General features: G+C 36.3%; 1 protein-coding gene across 4 annotated transcripts in view; it reads left to right on the forward strand.

The window, feature by feature from the left end:
• RAB3GAP2 (RAB3 GTPase activating non-catalytic protein subunit 2) overlaps positions 1-15,856 on the forward strand; it is a 46,393-nt gene that overhangs the window by 21,028 nt on the left and 9,509 nt on the right. For all 4 annotated transcript variants that reach the window (XM_042789633.1, XM_042789634.1, XM_032989188.2 and 1 more), the window contains 16 exons: positions 764-843; positions 954-1,043; positions 1,785-1,924; positions 3,648-3,864; positions 4,184-4,327; positions 4,586-4,668; positions 5,201-5,265; positions 5,660-5,750; positions 7,883-8,010; positions 8,712-8,925; positions 10,947-11,044; positions 11,590-11,695; positions 12,751-12,911; positions 14,253-14,469; positions 14,830-14,997; positions 15,127-15,233. In XM_042789633.1, coding sequence (XP_042645567.1) covers positions 764-843; positions 954-1,043; positions 1,785-1,924; positions 3,648-3,864; positions 4,184-4,327; positions 4,586-4,668; positions 5,201-5,265; positions 5,660-5,750; positions 7,883-8,010; positions 8,712-8,925; positions 10,947-11,044; positions 11,590-11,695; positions 12,751-12,911; positions 14,253-14,469; positions 14,830-14,997; positions 15,127-15,233 — 2,109 coding nt within the window. The remainder of the gene's footprint in view (positions 1-763; positions 844-953; positions 1,044-1,784; positions 1,925-3,647; positions 3,865-4,183; positions 4,328-4,585; positions 4,669-5,200; positions 5,266-5,659; positions 5,751-7,882; positions 8,011-8,711; positions 8,926-10,946; positions 11,045-11,589; positions 11,696-12,750; positions 12,912-14,252; positions 14,470-14,829; positions 14,998-15,126; positions 15,234-15,856) is intronic.

Genomic DNA, 15,856 nt, shown 5'->3' on the forward strand with positions numbered 1-15,856 from the left:
TTTTTTTTTCTCATTTGTAAATGTATTCCCAATTAAGTAACCTAAGGTTTTTTGAAAAATTATGTTGAGATTGTGTAAATATTCACCTTAACGGATTTTTGAAGGCCTTTGTCCTTTGTTCATGTACACTCATGGCCTGAGTATACTGTGGTGATTTCATGTAGTGGAACTGCTACTTATAGAAGAAAGCTGCAACTTAAGCCTAACGATACCCGTAACACACTTACGTTGTCTTCTGTTGTATTAGAGGAGAAGGATGGCAGTGTAGCTGTGTCTTGTACATTCAGACCCTATGTGCGTGCTGTCCTTATCAAGATCAAAAGTTGATTGAAAATGCTGGAATTTTAATTTTGATTTTTGTACTTGATTTTCCAATATGTTTATGAAAAAACTGCTTACGTTAATATTTGCAAGGATGCCAAAGCCATACACCAGCTAACTCTCCATGATAAATCATACACAGGGTTTTTTTAACTTCTGTTGCAGACAAACACACTGAGCTACCAGTGACTTGCAGGAGGATTTTGAAATGGTAAAGAGATGTCAGAATGGCTTTTCTGGGGGCAGTGAATTAAAATTTTGCAGAGTCTTAAAGCTATGCTTTCTGAGCTGAAAGTCCATAGGAGGCCTGAAAAACTATTCTGCAGTTGAGTTCAGTGTAAGAACTATTTCTTGGCTTTCTAAACACTTTGTTCCTTCATTTCAGGGTGGCTCACAGCTGACTATTTCTTGACTTTCTAAACACTTTATTCCTTTCTTTCAGGGAAGCTCACAGCCACTGTTGTCTCATGTTGCCCTAGCAGTTGCAAGTAAACTGACTTCAGCATTATTTAATGCTGCCAGGTAATAAAACAAAGAATTACACTAAATTCTTTTTGTTGTGGTAGCTACATAATAATTTGATTTTTAAGACCGTTAGTATGATTCTCCTGATGTGTTTTTTCTCTTGCAAGTGGTTGGCTTGGTTGGAAGAGTAAACATGAAGAAGAACCTGCCCAAAAACAGAAACCAAAAGTTGAACCTGCAACCCCTTTGGCAGTGAGGTAAGTTTTACAAACTGTCTCAATTGCTTTTTGTCTCCCATGTTTTTAATTATTTGAATTATTTTGATAGGTGTGTAATTGATGCACATTTTTATTTTTCTTTACTTTAAGCAGCAATGATAGTTTGCAGGTTATTTGTTTCAAGCTCTGTTTCATTTCAGTTTGTCATTCTGGACAAATAAATACTCATCTCTTTCACTTCCATTGTGTGGGTTCATGGTTACTGCAAAAAAACCCCAGTGTGCACAGTTTAGTGACATATGTATAAGTGTCAGTCAGACAAATACCAGTCCTGAAGTTGATCACTGCAGTGCTTCAAAGAAGCTGCATGAGGTGCTTGCTGCTTATGATAGCTTAAAGCCCCTCACAAAAATTGGGAGGTATCCTGTTTCACTGTCGATTGTGAAGACAGGAGAATGGGAACAACGGGCTGTAGCGTAATGTTATCAAGAAAGCAGATAAAAGACTAAATTAATTCCTGATTGATTTTGCTGAATTTTTTTAAGTATTCTCAAGACTATTCAACAGTAAGAGAGGGCTTATGAAGTAACCCACTGCTCTGAGATCCTTGCCTGACAATGCATGACGAGGTGATCGCTTATCTTACTTTCTGAACTTTGGTTTTCAGTAGGACCATGTTACTTTAAAAAAAGAAATCTTAGTCCATTTAAGATACCCATTTTCCCTCAGAAATAGTAAACAGAGTATCTAGTGGTTTTGCTTGATTTTTATTTTTTTTAGGTTTGGACTTCCAGATTCCCGTCGCCATGGTGAAAGAATATGTCTTTCTCCATGTAACACTTTGGCAGCAGTAACAGATGATTTTGGAAGGGTTATTTTATTAGATGTTACAAGAGGACTTGCAGTTCGCATGTGGAAAGGTATGACAGTGTATATTAGTATAGCAAATAATAGTCTTTAAAACACTGTGATTTCTTATGTTCAGACTTCGAATGCCAATTGTTTTTCCATTATTAAGAAAAACTTTAGTACACTTTGTTATCACAAACCAAAGGCAGGTGTCGCATAAAGTCCATAAGGATATTGTTGTACCAATCCCTGAAATACGGATATTGCCTATAGTAAAAATCTGGTCTGCTTAGTTTGTATATTTTAGATTTTTATTTTTTTTCACAGACTGAATTCCAACAAAAAGCTTTTGACCTAAAAATTTTTTTAGGAGAGCTTTAGCTCTATTCTCCAAGATTCTTTCTCTTGACAAGCTCTAGTATATTCTTTACTTCTGATGAGAAAATAAACAGAAGTTTGAAAAATCAGTCAGAAGATGCACAGCTGGTTGGATTATCATTTCATCATGGTGACTGTACAAGAAAGGAGTGCTCAGTCTTTTCTAAACTGAGGGCTTTTGCTAAAATAATGCGAACGTTAATCTCTAAGATTGTAATCTATATTAATGTTACACCACTTCTTATTTTCTCTATTGAATTACAATTTTGCGGCTTTTAATAAGATATAAGATAAGTTTTAAGAACAGGTAGAAAATTTAGCTCTTTTCACTCTCTCCCATACTAACAATTCAGAAGGTTAGTGGTCATGAATATAGTAGCTACTACAGTGACATGCTCATGATGTAATAGCTACAGTAATCGTGTTTTCCCCTGTGCATTTTCCTTCTCATATTTTGGAGCTTATTAGCTATAATATGTGCTTTGTGATACTCTTGGACTTTTTTTTAGATCATCACTGAGAGCTTCATATTATCTAGGAAGTACTGTTAGGGTCCCAAGCTTTATTTTATAGTCAGACACTGTGAGGCTTTAAGATGTGAAATAGCTTCTTCTTTCCTTCTTTTTTTGGTGTGTGGTTTTTTTTTTTTTTTTTTAAGAAAAACTTTCTACTGAATTAAATGGTTTAGATCATACCTTTTCTCACTGAGTTGTGAGTACTTTTCATCCTTCTCAGTATAATATATTTTGTTATAGACTTGTTTTATGCATTAGTATTTCATTTGTGGTTTGGAGTCTTCATTTGTACTTGCTAAACCATTACATAGTTTAGTGACGACATTAGAGCATCTCTGCTTTTTTGTTTAGGAGGATTTTATGAGGGAAAGTATTTGCATTACCCAGAGAGAGAGAGAAGATGAATATTTTTATTGGGGTACTAAAATTTACATTTTAATGCTGAAAACATATGAATGAAAACATATGAATAAAAACATACATATCCTATTTAGTAGGTGATGCAAATTTTCTTTCTTAAATATTTTTTTGTCATTTTGAAAAGTGAGAAATCTGAACACTTACTCACAGATCTTGCTTCTCTGAGAAGTTTTTGTATTGGTGTAATGTCCTGAGTACAGACCTGATGAGTTTTGGGGTTTTTTTGGCTTCTAGAAGAACTTGCTCCTTCCCAAGGCTTTGCAGGTAGCTGCATTTGGGTATGAGCAGGCCTCTGGTGGGCCATGCTTTGAGTCCATGGACCACAGTTCTTGACAGGAGTCTGGCTGCTGAACAGAGCTGCACAGTTTGAAACAAGGTTGAAGACAGCTTGCTGCTGGAATAATACTTAAGTGGGTGGTGATGTGTACTAGGCATGTATTAACTTCTGTACGCTAATGAACTTCTCTCATCTCTTACCAAGGGTACCGTGATGCAGAAGTTGGCTGGATACAGACTGTAGAGGACCTTCATGAGAGGGAAACTGAGAAGATGGATTTTTCTCCTTTTGGAAATGCTCAGGGTCCAAGCAGAGTAGCTCAGTTCCTTGTGATCTATGCTCCGAGGAGAGGCATTCTGGAAGTGTGGAGCACACAGCAAGGGCCTCGGGTTGGAGCCTTCAATGTAGGAAAATACTGTAGGTAAGAAACAGTTATCAGGTAGGCATACTGGTTCTGCTGCTGCAATAAAGCGATATGTGGATATACCAGTGGTAAAAGCAAAAAGTGCTGGCAGGCGCTTTTTATGTTGCTTATGATATTTCTACTGAATGCATCTTGTTGTTTTATAGAAGGGGACTTTGTCATGTTTCATCAGTCTACTGTCTTTCCTGATAAGCACGTTTAGCAGTTGTTAAACCTTAGCTTTATAAAATTTGTCGTCTTTTTATTTGGTGTGTGGAAAGGGAAGGTTGCTAATTTTGTTCTTTGTTGCAAAGGCCCTGTTTTTTGTTGGTTTCAGGCTGTTGTATCCTGGTTATAAAATAATGGGTCTAAACAATGTGACCAGTCAGGGATGGCAGCCCCAGACTTATCAGATATGCCTTGTGGATCCGGTCTCTGGAAGTGTAAAAACAGTCCATGTACCTTTCCATTTAGCACTGAGGTAAGGACTTTGTGCTCTGTATAACCAAATGAATTTCATTATTGGTTTTGGAAACAGTGTTTTATTTAGAGAGCACAATTCTGGTGTTCCTTCTCAAAATTGAAAAATACTCTGATAATTATCTCATTGATTTGTATCCATTAACTTGATTTTTATTAATGTGATGTTATTTTAAAGTAGCATAAAAAAATATATATTTTTCTGAATCATTCACTTTAGTTCTCTTCACTCATACAATTAAAATTTGTTTCCCTTTAGTGATAAAAAGAGTGAGCGAGCAAAGGATATGCATCTAGTGAAGAAATTAAATGCTTTACTCAAAGCTAAAACCTCAGATCCAGGTAAGTTCTCTTGTGCAATTTCTTGGGATTATCAAATGGTTCTTCTATTATCTGTCCTGTAAGTATACAAACACAGGTATGACTGCAGTGCATTCTGACAGCTGTATGTGCTATGAATTATGATCTTTAGCTTGTATTTTTTTCATAAGCTACCAGATGAAATTTATCTCATACAAGGATCCAGTATAAGCCTTGTCAGCCATGTAAATCTTAACTAAACTCTAGTTTGAGTTTGCTTGCATAAAACATGGTCTATTTGCAGTCCATTATGCTATGTAATGGAGTTCATTTGACTCTAGATATCCTTCTTCCTGTAAGTAACATATATTTCTTACAAAAGACAGATTTGAAGTAAGAGGTGACACTGAGCTGTGGTTTTGTTTTCCTCAAGTTTATTTTGGCAACTTTAGTAATAGTGTCTTCATCTCTATACTGTGAACCCCTGTGTATCTTAACTGTGGTGCGGGTTGACTTGCTTTTGAGAATGCATTTGAGAAATATTAATTGAAGTCATGGGTGTCTTTATTTGCAGATTTGATTGAAGCTGAAGCAAAGGAATTAATACTTGATATCAAATACCCTGCCACAAAGAAACAGGTGAATATTTAGACGCCAGTATACTTTAATATTAAAAAAAAAAGTTATCAGATTAGAATGCTAAATCTTTTTAAGTCTTTCAGTGGTGTGTTGTGTTTTTTTTTTTTTTTGCTTTGAGTTTTTTTTTTGGGGGGGTGTTTTGTTTTGTTTTTTTACAACATATTGACTGGAATTAATCTTGACTTGTGACTTCCCCAAGGCACCTTCCATGATAAAAGTCAGAAATTAATAGAGAACAGACCTTTCTGTAGGATCAAATTATGTTACAAGTATATGTGAAAACAAAATACAGATGAAAAATCACTGTCGAAGTTGTGCTGTTGTTGGCTTACCTTACATGTTTTTACAGTAAAATTAAGTAAATGTTTAATTCTGTTGAACGTCTGCTTAACAGGCTCTGGAAAGTATATTGACAAGTGAACGTGTGCCACTTTCATCTCTCACAAACATCATTCAGACATTAATGGATAATTTAAAAAAACAGGGTAGGTGGATATTTATTTTGCAAATATGAAGAGGTATTTGCACTTTGTCTGCAGTGCTGTAAGGCTATTATAGAACTATTCTGTTCCACAGGGAGACCAGACTTGGTCTGCTTAGTTTTGCTGCTAGATATCACAGGATATTACTTCTACGTATTTTTTTTTTTTTAATGCAGACTGCAGATAGCTTGCTAGTAAGTATGCTTGTCTGTGCTTGCTATGTGCCTGGTAACTTGTGATTATATTAAAAAAAAAGAAAAAAAAAAAACCAACAGCCCAAGAATCTTTCACAGACTTTTGCCTGTAGATGTTTTAGTTTGTTCTCTCTCTCTGAAGAAGGCAGTAAGGATATGGTACTTTGGATATGTGAATTTTAATGTACTGGAAATGCAAAGTCCTTATCACTGAGGATCTGAGCTCTGGCCAGATGCCTAGTATATTTTCATGGTAAACTTCACTGAAGTTACTTTTCATATGTTTTGCTAGAGATTTCAGAGCCAATGTCAGAAAATGTCATTACCCATTCAAAATCTTGTTGCTTAAAGTCTATGAGATTATTTCTTTGAAATTATATGCTTGCATCTTTATAAATAGGGAGAACTTTCTTTGTTCTTGGGGTGACCTTATTTTGGAAACCCAACTGGGTATTGAGGAACAGAGTGGGGAAGCATGTGCCTGCCACTTCCTTTGCCTATGTTGGGACTTCGCAGCAAGAGATGTCTGCTCTTTTTTCAGTTTTTGTTATCAATAGATTCGTTTGAGCTTGTTAGAAGATGAGGCTTTTAGTGACAGGAGTCAAGAAATCCCTAGCACTGTTATGTGGAAGTCCTGAATATACCATTTGTGAATTAGAAAGGCTGTGTCCCTTGTCCTGCCTCAGTGAGAACATAACAACACGTTTTTGTAGTGTGAAAGCTTTGAGAGGAAGTCTCTTTCACTTCTATTGGTGTTTGGGGATTTTTTTTTTCTTTAAACCATTTTGTTGAAGTAGATACAGGAGATTGAGAGCTTTACGTGTGGAGTTCTCTACCTAATTTTGGTCTGGCATTCTAAATCACTAGCATTATCCATTTCTGTTAGAACTCCTAAAAAAAACAAAGAAAGATAGAAACTTTCCCTTTTACACTGAAGAGAAATTGACTGAACTGTGTACTTAACTGAGGTCTGTTTGTTTGAGTGTGTATTTTTCATCATTAATCTCTTACTGTCATACATAACATTATTCTCTCACAGTCACAAGAAAGAACAAGCTTGGCTTATGTTTCAGCCTTCTAATTTCAGAAGAGTAGTGGCATATCCTTCCACTTGTGCTTAGTAGGTAAAATATAATATGAAGCAGATGCTGGGCTCTGTGTGCCTGTGCAGTGATCTCTGTGCATTTCTCTTTTGTTTGGAGGATTTTTAATGGCAATGTCTAAAAAGTGTTTAAGGGTTTGTAGGGAGAAAATGATGTTTAGAAGCTGTTTCAGGTGAAGGTGAGATTTCTTTTATATAGAAAGGTCCTTTTAGGATCTCTCTGAAATGCTTAATTTTAAATACACTGGAATAGAGGGTTTTTTTCAGCATTGTGTTGATGGTGTTCCTATATTCTGATGGCTTTGTTACTGAAATTTGAATGTTGATAGATACATGAAATTTCTGAGATTAAGATTGTAGAAATACAAAAGGCAGTGTCTTGCAGAGATTAAATTTAATTCTTATCAGTAGATATCAAGCTCTCTTCTAATGCAAGGAGTATGCTTAAAACGTTAACAGATGAATAAAAAAATTATAGTTTGATATTCTTGATGAAAGAAAATATGTTTGAGACAGTGTCTTTCAGTTTTTGGCAATCTCTAGTTTGGCCTTAAACCAGGAAAAGACAACAGATTTGTCTTTGTTCAGTTCCACATTGTCAACCTCCTTCAGTTTAAAAATGAGTTTGACATCTTTCTCTAATACTTCTCTTAAACATAATTCATGTTTTATATTGCTATGAATTAAACATAATCATTACAAGCAGCAGTGCATCAAAAAAGTACACAGAGGCACCCAAGTCCTCTAGTTCTAATAAAGGATTTTAATGCAGCTGCGAAGTATGTTTCACTATTCCAGGCAATATATTCAAGTTCAAATGCAGTTTTATTTCTCCTCAGAGCTTGAGTGTGTGGATGAAGGACTACTGCAGTTCTGTGCAAACAAGTTAAAGCTGTTACATCTTTATGAACTAGTTAGCAAGCTAAATTCCCAGAGCATCCAGAAAGACACTCCACCCTCTGATAATGTAAGTAAATTCAAAATTCAGTTGTCTTACAGAATTGAGTGATGATATCAGTATAAAAATAAGTTTTCAGGCCTCAGATAAAATAAGTAGGTAAGCTGTTACCCATTTTTGTGATCTGGAACATTTAATGAAGTAATTGTTTTGTAATGCCTTTTTTTTTTCCCCCTCTGTACAAATGCCTAGTAATTCATCTACCTAATATTCTTTAGCAGTCACATGAAGTTGAGACAGAAGTGAAAATGGATCTCCTGATTTCAGTCCTTTATCCAAATTACATAGCACATTCTTAATTTGTTTAGTCTTGGATGGGTATTTTGGGACCAGTAGAAACTTCAAATTCTGATATTTGCTTGTGTACCACTGTAATTTGTCTTGTTTTTGTTATCATTTGGAAAACTGCTTATACACTTACAAAAGCCATACGGAGTGGTGTTATAGGCTTGTTTACTTGATGGGCGATTGTTACACTATGAGCAGGATCTAAATAGGGCAAATGTATCTGCTGAAGTTCTTAAAAATGAAGCTAAACAAGGTCTTAATTTGAGCTATATAAATAACTGATTTTGAGATTATTCAATCATTTTGGCCCGTTTAAAAGACATTTTTAATGCTCAAACCAAAATAGGCTTTTACTGTGTTTTGAAAAACATCTGTTTGCATTAGTCTTGTGATGAAGGATTTTTGGGGCTTTTGCTTTTAAGGATTTGGCTAAACTGCTTCGGCTGGAAGAAAAAGATTTTCATAGGCTTGAAACTTTACTGGAGAACTACAAGAAAGAAAACCCCCAAACTACTGTTCAGTTTGCTGATGAGAAGGATGGCATACTGTCTGTGAAAATGTTCTTAGAATATTTGGAATATGAAAAGGATGTTATTGATGTGAAAAATATGGAAGATGGAGAATACGTTGCTTTAGGTAAGAGCTACAGAACTATTTGTCAAATTACTTAGACTGATTATAATCTAAGATGGTATAAATATTTTAGCCTTAATCTGCGGGCCTTAACAAGCTGGCTTGTCTTGAAGTATTATATGACAGTGCTAGTTCCAGACTTTTACCTTTAGCCATAGGACAAGTCTTTCTACCTAGATGAATATTAATACAAGTTAACTACATCATTAGATATAATTACCCTAAAGCCATGTTACCACTGTTCATTTGTTTTTTGAAGCTAGTAAGTTGGACAGTGGTAACTAGGCACTTTACAGAGCTGCTGTATCTTGCTGTCTCTTTTGTGGTCACAGCACAGTTAATGACAGGGACTGACTTTAGCTGCAGGGATGGGGCAGCTGACCAGAGGCAGCACAGGACCGTTAGGTGAGAGAATAAGGAACCCTCATTTGTGGACTTGAGGAGATTTTGGACAATGTTAATTGAAAATATTATGGATGGTGAGTGTGTCTGGGGTGTCTGTTGGGGAGTGGGATGGAGTTACTGTAGTCTGTAGTCTGCTTTAGTTTGCAAATCTGTTCCGGACTGTCCTTGAGGTGCTCTTGGGAAATAACTAGTGGAAGCAGCTTGAATTAAATTTGTCTCAAAGGCACTGTTTTTCCAGATTATTTATTTTCTGAGGAAATTTTGGTGCAAACACAGAATTCTGTGCACAAGTGTTATATGGTGTTCACTTTGTAGCCTCCTGCTTCTTTTGGCTTTATTCATCAGACTTTTGAGAGGAATTTGGATTGAAAAGTTAGGCAGAGGAGCTTGGCTTTCATCTTTGTGAAGATCAAAGGCTGGTTTTAAGTAATCTTAGAATTCACATTTTTCTCTACCATAACAGTATACTTGGTTTTAAGAACTGGGGTAGAAGTAATCTTCCCCCCATGCCCTTGGACAGAGATCAGCAGTAACATATTAGGGTGTTCAGCTGTAAACAAATATAATTGAAACATGGATGTCATGCCAAGTAGTTTAGATGATTTCTTGAAGATGTTGTTTTTCCAGTCTTCCTCTGCCTCAAAGGGACACTCACACTTTTGTAGTGCTGGTAAGGTATGAATTATGTAATTGGCTGAAATACCACTACTTTGCTATATAAGATACAACGTGCTGCCACACAGCTACGGGTTACTCCATGCATAGACATGTCTAACACTTCAAGCCATTCTTTGAATTGAACAAAATGTGTAATTCAGTGTCGTCGTCTAACTTGGCAGATAGCTAAATGCCACACAACTGCTTGTTCACTCCCCACCCTACCCTCACCCCAGTGGAATGGGGGAGACAGTAGTCAGGGACAAAAAAAAAAAAAATTCGTGATTTGAGATACAAACAGTTTAATAGGACAGAAAAGGAAGGGAAAATAATAATGGTAAAAGAATTAGAGTATACAAGACAAGTGATGAGCAATGCGATTGCTCACCACCCACCAACCAATGCCCAGCCAGTTGCTGAGCAGGGGCCCCCAGCCAGCTCTCCCCCTAGTTAATATATTGACCATGATGTCGTGATATGGAATATCCCTTTGGCCAGTTTGAGTCAGCTGTCCTGACTGTGTTGTATCCCAGCTTCCTTGCTGGTGGGGTGGGGTGAGAAGCTGGAAAGTCCTTGACTTAGTGTCGACACTGCTTAGCAAAAACTAAAACATCAGTGTGTTAGCAACATTCTCATCCTAAATCCAAAACACAGCACTATATCAGCTACTAGAAGGAAAATGAACTCTATCCCAGCCGAAACCAGGACATCCAAACAGTACAATAACCTTTGTTTTGTTATAAATCTATTTTCCATATGACTCCTGTAGTGGTAGGAACACTTACGTCCTTTTGTAATGAACCTTCTTCTCCACTAAGGGTAAACCATGAAGGGTATGCTGGATGTAACTTAGTCCTTTGCGTTACACTCAATGGGACCTGATCAATAGATGATAATAGAGGGTAAGGGAAGAGGCTGTGGCTTTAGATGTCGTTCATGATGTCAACTAATTTTTGATTCAGGCAGCTTTTTCTTCTGGAAGTGCTTGTGTGGGGAGAGTTCCACAGAGGAAATGTGTCATGCATTGGAATCGGCAGGTTTTAGCCCTCAAATCTTGTTGGTAAGATATTATTGCATACTTCCAAACTTTTAGTATTTTGCAAAAACACTGAAAGGAAAAATTCTGAATGTTGACCTTTGGATTAGGAAGTCTAAAGCAAGGAAGTCTAAAAAGAATTAAAAGTAAATTTTTCAGAATTGCTAGTAGTGTTCAGACAATCATCTTTATCTTTCATCTGCATGCAATTTTAGTTTTTTGGTACTTTTTTCCATCTACTGTGATATTAATAATTACTAATGTTTACCAAGTTGAGAGTGCTAACATACTGGTATTAGCTGGCTATGCATTCAAAAGAAGGTTTTAGTTCTAAGACCTCTTTCTGAATGAAAGATAGAGATTGTACTGTTTCATTTCAAAGTCTGTCATAGGGTGCCTTATGCAATATATTTTTAATTTCCTCTGTTAATATAACAAGGATTCATGGATCTAACATTTCTGCTCCGTGACAAAAAATTTGTTTGAGACAGTGTTTGCATTAGGTATATTGCAATATTACAGTTTCATGCTATTGCTTGAATTCCATATTCTCTTTTATTGTTTTACAGTCACTCCTTCTCAACTTATGGCTTTCCAAGGAAAGAGATATTCTAGACAAACCAGATTCTGTCAGTTGCCTTCATACTATGCTGTCACTTCTGAGCAAAATGAAAGGTGAAACGTGCATTTAGAACACTTAAACACAACTGAGAACTAGATGATCTTTAAGGTCCCTTCCAACCTAAACCACTCTATGTTTCTATGAATATTAGAAATTTGCTGCTCTGGCTTGCCTATATTATCACTTAAGGTTTTTCCCCCTCACAAATTATGTAATGGATCTAAATGCTGCATGTTGATTAACTAACTAAAAATACAATCAAAATCTGAAGAGTGCCATAGTGAACAGCCTGCTTCATGCCCTGTAGTTTCACCTTCCACTAAGCTGACACAAACCCTGTTTGGCACCAGAAGGTGACTCTCCAGCTCCCCTTCCTTCCTTTTTTGGGTGTATAGTCCTGCCCCCCTCCCTTGTGCTGACTGGCACTTGGAAGTCCTCTGAGTTGCTTTAACTTGTTGAGACATTGTTATTCCAGCAGCATTTGTATATTGAACATCTCTGTAACTTGAGGGGTACTCGATGGTCAACTTGCCATTATTTGGGTAATGAATAAATGCTAATTCTCCTATCTCACACAGAGCTGCTCTGAATATATCTGTGTCAGGTTCCCTTATGTCTAGTTCAACATAGGGCACAATTATCAGCTTGAAACTGGAAGCATGAATAAGCTACTGCTGCTGTCTGAATAGATTAATTCTGCTGAAGGTGAGGTACCTGAAGAGAGCCAGCTTGAGCACATTGAGTGTGTGTGGCATCTTGAAATCACAACAGAAGCTGTCTGCGTTGTGAAGTGTCGTTTTGTAATATTCCTTAGATCTAGTAAGCGTGCAGCAGGTTTTACTATCTAGTGATTTGGATCTATTGCCTGTTTCCTACAAATGAAACTTGGAGAATGGGTAATTCATGTTCTGCTCTTTATTTGAAATTTCAGTTATAATTCTAGATATGTAGCATACAATTTCTAGAAAAGATAATGCAGAGTAATTGGAAATTGCTGCTAATATAAACTGTATCAGTAAGTGCTGCTTTTGGGGTTGATTGCTGCTTTACTTGTTTTAACGATGCGCCGTAACCCAAGCTGTGTTTCCTGCTCTCCCTGCCTCTACAGTTGCTATAGATGAGTCCTGGGACACCCAGTCAGTTTCCCCCTGGTGGCAGCAAATGCGTACAGCTTGTGTCCAGACTGAAAATAATGCAGCTGCCTTGTTATCTGCTCACGTTGGACATTCTGTAACTGCACAGATAATTGACGGTGTGACAGAGAGGAAGGTAAGTCATCTTGGACCTCCCTCTTCTGTTTTGTTTACTGTATCACTTCCATGCAAATTGTATTTTGTTAAAGAATAACACCCTTGGCATTCATTTGTTGTCATTCTAAAATGGGCACAAGCATGCCATCCTGCAAGCCTGAAAATTTGTATTTTAGTTTGAAGAACATTATGCTGCAGTGAATGAATGAACTTTGGCTGGTAAGCCTGTTTTCACATAGTTGTGATTTTTGTTTGTTTGTTTGTTTTTAAATATACTGGTGAATTTTTTTAGCGCTTATGTTACTATGCCTTCTTAAGGGTGTTTGGTTTTCTTGGCAATTAAGAATCTTTTCACAAAGTTGTGACTGTGAAACTGCACGCAGCATTGCAATTCAAGATGGAAAAAATGATTCTATTCTTAAGTAGCATTAGGCATATGTGTGTGTTACTACTTGTTTTAACAGATTAGATGGGGTTTATGTGATATTCAGTCTCATAAATAGACTGCCTTTATAAATTATAACTAGATTACCAGGAAGTGTTTTAGTATTTTTGCACATTCATCTTAACTATTGCAATTCAGTATACTAAAATTGTCAGTGTCCAAATAGGCATGTTGGTATGTTGCAACATGTTATGCTGTACCCATATGCTCTCTCCTTTGTGACCTTTTCTTCTTCTCTTCAAAGAATAAAGCAACAGCTTTATTTCCCCCAAAACTTGCCTTCCATAAAGCCATTTATCTTCTTCCCTCCCCCCATTTATTTTTTCCTACCATCCTTTGGCTTAAAGCCTCGAAGTGTGAATGGCCAGGCTTCTGAGAACTCAAGAACCCTACCAGAAGGATTCTTGGGCTTCCTGGCATAGCATTTGCTGATAAACATGAGAATTATCAAAATCATGCACAGAATTGCAATGTGGTATGATCCAGTATTTCTGGGTGCATGATATGTATTTTTTAATATGGTAGGGAGTTGAAATGTAGGTGGATTAATTTTATATGTAGGGAATGTGTGTATAGTGGAAGATTGAAAATTAAATCTTTTTGAAGGGATTCTAACCCATTTTTCAACTAAATATGAACTTTAAAATGGGACTGTAAGATGACCTTTCAGGTCCTTTTATTTCCGTAGGCTTTTATTTAAGAACCTGTGCATCTTGTGAGAAATGTGGGGTATTAATTGATCTTTGCATAGTAGTTAATGTACATACTTCGAACTAAAATATTCTTTAAAATGCAGTCGCTCTTGGGATATAGCTTTCAATTTTAATACTACACGTTTTTGTTTTTTTTTTTTTTTTAAACAAAACTATGCTTCTTTAATTCAACCGACCTAAAACAGTTCGTATGTTCTGTTAGTTTTCCCAAATAATTGTAGGTTCTGACACAGAATCTTGGGAAGCACTTTCCCTTGATACTGAATATTGGAAACTTTTGCTGAAACAGTTAGAGGATTGTCTGATACTTCAAACACTACTGCATAGCAAAGTGAGCAAAAGAACAAAAAGAGTTTCATCACTCCAGACTGAGCCTTTGAACAGGCTTTCTGTAAAGAAATTGCTTGAAGCTGGAAAAGGTACATTTTTTTTTTTTTTCTCTTGGAAAAATGGTTGATTGTCTTTCTAATAGACTTCTGAGTCATCCTTACCTCCTTAATGATACACACTGCACTGGAAATTGTTCTGGTTACTTTTAATATAAAAACCAATGCAAACTATATAGAATACTGCTTTAAAATTGTGAAAGTGTATTATTGTAAACCTCTAATCTGACTAGGTAGTTTTCTAAGTGGTAGAGTTATCCTTTTGTAATTAATGAAAGAAGTTAAAACTCACCTCTTCTCTTATTCTTTGATTCTGAACCATAAATCTTCTGGGATACACGAATTACACCTCATACTTTTTTCTTTCTTTTTTTTTTTTTTTAAATGTCATAGGAGGTATTGCTGACACTGTAGCAAAGTGGGTTTTTAAGCAAGGCTTCAGTCCTCTTGTACTGAATTTGGCTCAAAACAAAACCAATACAGATAGTACTGAAGAATCTGTAGAAATGCATACTAATATATTTGAGAAGCCAGAAGATGCAGGCTTGGAAACAATCCTAGGTAAGAAAATGACATGACTTTTTGGAATTCTAAATGTCTGCAGAGATGTTTTAGTTGCTACTGTTGTGAAGTAGCATAAATTACAGTGGGAAGAGGTCAGTCTTGTAATTTCAGATTTTCTTTTTCTAGAGCTGCTGCAACTAGCATATCAGCAATTTCCATGTAGTCTTGAAGTGGATGTACTCCATGCGCATTGCTGTTGGGAATATGTAGTGCAGTGGAATAAGGACCCAGAGGTACAAAAATTCATTTGCGGGGAGTAATGGTTAAGACCAACTCAGTAGAATCAGCTTCACAAGTTTGTAGTAATTCATAAAAACTTTCATTAAGAAGGCTGACTTTGAAAACGTACTAGTTACAATTTTTATGTGGTGAGTGGCAAGCAGAAATCAAACGGAGAAAATGAAAGCAGGTCCTGAGGCTGAGTAGCACCTCACAAAGATGGGACTGTATGTTTCTAAGATACCAGATTCTCAAAACTGGAGTTGTGGAAACTGGATTCAAATAAGCAGCATGAAGAAGTGTTTTGACTGTATTTTGTGCAAGTACAAAACAATTCAAGTACTGCAAAATAGCGATGAACCTTTCTTCTGTTCTAGATACAGTAAAACAGATCACAGAATACTAAATTCATTAGACTAGAATGCATTCCCTTTAAAGCGGAAAAAGGGATGTTTTGAATATTCTTAGGTTCCTTGCCCACTTGGAAATTATCATAGAAGAAAGAAAGAAAGTAATATTCCTTTATTCTGCTGCTGTTTTACAATTTCTCTAATATTGGAAAATGTTGTCCTAAGTTCAGATGATATTAAAATTGAAATTAGCACTTCTTAGATCTGTACAACATAATACCTTGCTA

The sequence above is a fragment of the Tyto alba genome, unplaced genomic scaffold, assembly GCF_018691265.1.
Source record: "Tyto alba isolate M040663 unplaced genomic scaffold, T.alba_DEE_v4.0 Super-Scaffold_16, whole genome shotgun sequence".
NCBI classification, from domain to species: Eukaryota; Metazoa; Chordata; class Aves; order Strigiformes; family Tytonidae; genus Tyto; species Tyto alba.